The following is a 5,000-nucleotide window of genomic DNA, read 5'->3' on the forward strand; positions in this document are numbered from 1 at the left end:
TCGGATCCACCTGCTGCCCGTTCCTGAAGGGCCTGGCGCCGGACGAAGGGGAACGGCAGGCGGCGGAGGGCGCTGTGTCGTGTGAGAGTCCGGGGATGTCTCCGTCACACAGGCCTCCCCCCGATGTGTCGCCGATCACCTCGACGGAAGAGGCGGACTCGGAAACGGAAACAGAGTGCGATGACTCGTTTGCACAGGAGAAGGCCCGACAGGTGAGCTGTCCGATATCTTAGTGTCGTTGGAAAATTACCCTTCTGAATCTCTTCAAAAGATTGACACACTAATTTGAGATACTTGCTTTTTTCCCCTTTTCTCTATGCCACATGTTGGGTTTATAGAGAGGTCAGTGTATCTTAAAAACGTCAATTCACCACGACATCATTTGTTACACCATTTGATTACTGTGTTTACTGGCAATGAAAAGAGGAGGAAATAACTCCACATTCGTCCAAGTGAATAGCTGCAGTGTTTAAAGTTAATGAATTACCTTGTAGTACTGGTATACGTACCGATCTGTGACGTGTGTGTGCGGTCTTTTGTGAATCATGCATGAGCGTGTGTGTCGCTGTACCTCATCATTGTTATGTTCTTCACAGACCAGGATGCTAATTATCAAAGCAAATGTAATTTGTATGTTTGTTTTTTCGTGACCCAACCCCAGCAGATATTTGACAAATGACAAAAATGTAACTTTAATAATTATCTTAATTATTTAATAAGGAAAAATGTAATCCCTTCCTACAATCGAACGCAAGGTGACTTAAACATTCAATCTCATTGTGGACATTTAAAGCAGCAATGCAAGGTCTACCCCTTCCATAACCACGATTATGGAGTTAGAATCATGCCAAAACCCCACACACACACAAAACGTGTTTTACTCACGCACAATGATTCACACGCACGCTCAGTGTGCTTTGCAAATACAAAACATCATTCACAAACTAATGCATTTTGCTTCAGAAACAAATACAGTACATGTTTTACATATAGTACAAACTAAAATCTTTCAAGTACAAACTAAAATCTTTCAAGTAGGCTACAAAAAAAAATCCTTCCAGTACACAAAACAATTCTACAAGTACGGAACACTGAAAGCTGCGCGTGGATCAGCAAGGCGGAAAATTAGTGCCAAAAGTCACGTGACAAACAAATGTCCTGTGATTCACACTACACAACAGCAGGTGGCGCTGTTAAGTCAGTTTAAGGCCGCCAGGACGATCTTTTTTCTCCCCAAAATCTTTATTTGATGCCGGCCAACCGTGTGTGGATTCTATGGAAAGCCAAGAAGGCCACTAACTGGCCCTAGAATGGCGCGGTAAAAGTGCTAAACCGCACGGAAACCGTACGGAATCCGTGCGGTTTGGCAGGAACAGCGCCACCTGCTGTTGTGTAGTGTGAATCACAGGACATTTGTTTGTCACGTGACTTTTGGCACTAATTTTCCGCCTTGCTGATCCACGCGCAAATGCCTTCCGATCCACGCGCAGCTTTCAGTGTTCCGTACTTGTAGAATTGTTTTGTGTACTTGTAGGATTTTTTTTTGTACTTGAAAGATTTTAGTTTGTACTTGAACGATTTTAGTTTGTACTATGTGTAAAACATACTGTATTTCTTTCTGAAGCAAAATGCATTAATTTTTGAATGATGTTTTGTATTTGCAAACCACACTGAGCGTGTGTGTGAATCATTGTGCGTGAGTAAAACACGTTTTGTGTGTGTGTGAATCGTTGTGGGTGAGAAAAACACGTTATGGGTTTGTGCGGGGTTTTGGCATGATTCTAACTCCATACACGATAGCACTCAAGACTCTGGTGTCGTCCACACGCAGGTGCATCTGCCCTTCTCCGTGGACTGGGTGGTCAACCTGAGCAAGATCGACTTCCAGCAGCTGCTGAAGAAGCAGACCCTGAACCTGGAGCAGCAGGAGTTTGTCCATGACATGCGCCGCCGCAGCAAGAACCGCATGGCGGCACAACGCTGCCGCAAGAGGAAGCTCGACTGCATCTACAGCCTGGAGTGTGAGATCAACAAGCTGGTGAGGACGCCATTGTTTGGGCTCTTCGTATATATTTGACTCCAGGACAAAAAAAGCCCAGGCCTAGTAGCCTGGGCCTTCTTTGGGTTGGACTCTAAGCCTGGGCTGTTTTGTCTTGGAGTCATATATAGACTTTTCTCCACATAGACTTTGCTCAAGTCTACCTTTAATTATTTGGCAACATACAAATCAACGTGTGCGTTTCTTTTATTTGTTGTGTTTGGGACGATGGCCACAGAGGACAGAGAGACAGAGGATGCTGGCCGAGCAGAGTCGACTCCAGCAGCTGAAGATGAAGACGTGGCACACCGTGTCGGCCTTGTGCGACAAGATCTGCAGCGAGGCCAGCCTGATGCCGGAGCAGCTCCAGGTGCTGGCCAAGTACACCACGGCTGACTGCCCCTTTTCCTCTTTAATCCCCCGCCTAGACACCGCCCTCTCTGGGCCAACTCCTTCACCGCAGGCCCAGGCTTCGTTGCCGGCCTGCCCTTCAGACCTTGCTGCAGATGAGGCTTATCCGATCATCAATCTATAGCGGTGACATGTTCAGCGGGGAAGGACAATCTTTGGAGGATGCTAAGGCCCCTTGAAGGAGTCAGAAGAAGCCTTTGAGTACTTGCACACCACTCAAAGGGAACAAGGCTTGTGGTTGGAGAAGCCGGATATCAGTTTTTCAACAAAGAGGAAATAACTTATTCCAAATACAGACAGCAGGATTGTCTGGTGGTTATTATGGTGCTTGACACCCAGCCAAAAGGGTTCTGGGTTTGATTCCAAATGTCCACAGTCTGCCTGTGGCCATTGCATCAATCCCTCAATCCCTACACTCATAAATCACCAACCCAGGCCTTACAGTATTGTAAGTCAAACACTCTCACACTGTCACCACAGAACAATGTCTCAGGTCAACCACGACAAACAATACCTCTCGCAACATTTTTCGTCCTCCTCCTGGACATTTGAATGAGCCACACAAGACACGGGCGCTGAAATTGCTGTATAACTGCAGCTAGACAAACGGACGGCCTTCCGTGGTCACACCGTGTCGCTTCGACTCTGCGTGTTTTCATGTTTCATTCTGGTTCCGCCTCCTTTGGCCACACAGCCGGCCCCAGTGACTCAGCTGGGTTCAGGGAGAAACCAACTTTTGCCGACACCACAGCAGTGTGATGTCTTATGTGAAGATATTTTACATGAAAGGAGCATTTTCGGGCCACAACTCTTCTAGTATAATCAAGCTGTGTTGACATATTTCCGGAAGTGTTTCGGAAAGTGTTTATGTTGGTTGTAAAATACGAAGGAAATAAGGTCTATGTGTTCATTTATTTTCTACTTTAATTTAATTTACTTCAAGCTGTGCTCCCATTTTTCTTTCTAGTTAATTGTTTTGATTTGTCGGTTGTTTTCTTTTTCACCATGGTTACATCACCTCTGACTCACACTTGATTTCCACTTTTATTGATATGCAAACTTTTCGATAGCCTAATCAAATCAACCGTCAGCTTTATGCGATCCACGTTGAAAGTTCATGATCAAAGAAGATTTTGGTTTAAATGGTTTATAAATAAGTTGTTAATTATCGTAGTGTTTTTATAATTGGATTTATATTTTTTACTTTGTTTTTGATAGCTTTAACACCATAAATAAAAATCGAAATAATACTCATGTTGGTAAAGCTAGCCAATAGAAACTATGTTTTTTAAATCGGTTGAATTTAAGTAAATCATCTAGAAAAGGAGTCGAGATCTTTTGTTGTTTTCGACTAAAATGGGGTGTGTTTGTGTGATCAATGTTTAAAGATTTCGTTGCAAGTCAATTCTAATTGAACGTATCGGCAAAGCTTTTAGCCATTCATGCCCTCTAGTGGTCAAAATACATAGAAGAAAAACATGACAGAATATGGGAATTATATATATATATATATATATGTGTGTGTTCAAATATATATAATAATATATGATAATATATATTTACTCCACATATCAACCAGCCCACTGCTGTACAGTGTCCCCTATTGGCCATAGTAGCCTATAATGATTCTTTCAGTATTTGATTCAGTACACTGCCATGTAAACAAGCAAACCCAAAGGCTCTCAGAGTCAATCGAGTTATGATCATCTGTTATAAAACTGGTACATTTAAAAGTCAACCCTTTACCATGGAAAATCAACCACATGCCGTTTGAACTCCGAATCAGCCAGCATTCTATTCTCACCAGCTTTCAATGAGCCTGCAACAAAGCTTAGATCAAGGGGTCAGAGGGCAAGAGCTTGACTAATATATATGTTTTTAAAAGTGAATACAAATACAGAGGCAACAAGGTTTCTGGGTTACGGGTCACCCCTAGATAAACAAAAAGTACTTCAAAAGCTGTAGTGTGGCGGTGTTGGTGTGAAGATTAAAATCTGTCACCTTTACTGTGTTCTTGAGTGTGTGTTCATGCATTCATGCTTGCGTGCACGAATGCGTGTGCGTTGGTTGAGGTGTGGAACATGATACTCACTCAGTCAGCCACCACTAGAAGGATTCCATTGTCCACCAAGTGCTCTGATCCTTGCAGTACTACTCAACCGCACACAGATGGCGCTGCATACCACCGCTAGTGATCGAAGACGTAGGCAGTACAGAGGAGGACCACTAGATGATGCTCATGTGGGACATCTGTTTATACCCGACAGGGGTTCTTTCAAATACGATACGCTTGTAATTTGGATGTTACCTCAGGCATGTTCTAGGAATACTAAAATAAAACACAGAAGTTTGGACAGCTTGCTGAGCACTACACTACTGTGTCATTACAACGTTGCGGGTTTCTTCTGTTTAGCCGCCCTTTGCACTTGATTCTTCACCCTTACATGACCTACATTTCTTCCTTACTGTTTGCTGCTATTCGCCACCTTTATCATGTTCCCGCCTTCGCGCGCTGTCTCCGTGCCAACGTGTGGGTGGTTTCTCTGCGCGT

General features: G+C 43.7%; 1 protein-coding gene across 2 annotated transcripts in view; it reads left to right on the forward strand.

Moving 5' to 3' along the window:
• The window catches only part of bach1b (BTB and CNC homology 1, basic leucine zipper transcription factor 1 b), a 9,013-nt gene that overhangs the window by 3,687 nt on the left and 326 nt on the right, over nt 1–5,000 (forward strand). For both annotated transcript variants that reach the window (XM_056595143.1, XM_056595144.1), the window contains exons 3-5: nt 1–212; nt 1,832–2,038; nt 2,277–5,000. The exon at nt 1–212 is cut by the window's left edge and continues 1,204 nt beyond it; the exon at nt 2,277–5,000 is cut by the window's right edge. In XM_056595143.1, coding sequence (XP_056451118.1) covers nt 1–212; nt 1,832–2,038; nt 2,277–2,573 — 716 coding nt within the window. In that variant the 3' untranslated portion in view covers nt 2,574–5,000. The remainder of the gene's footprint in view (nt 213–1,831; nt 2,039–2,276) is intronic.

This window comes from Gadus chalcogrammus, chromosome 7, assembly GCF_026213295.1.
Source record: "Gadus chalcogrammus isolate NIFS_2021 chromosome 7, NIFS_Gcha_1.0, whole genome shotgun sequence".
Taxonomy (NCBI): domain Eukaryota; kingdom Metazoa; phylum Chordata; class Actinopteri; order Gadiformes; family Gadidae; genus Gadus; species Gadus chalcogrammus.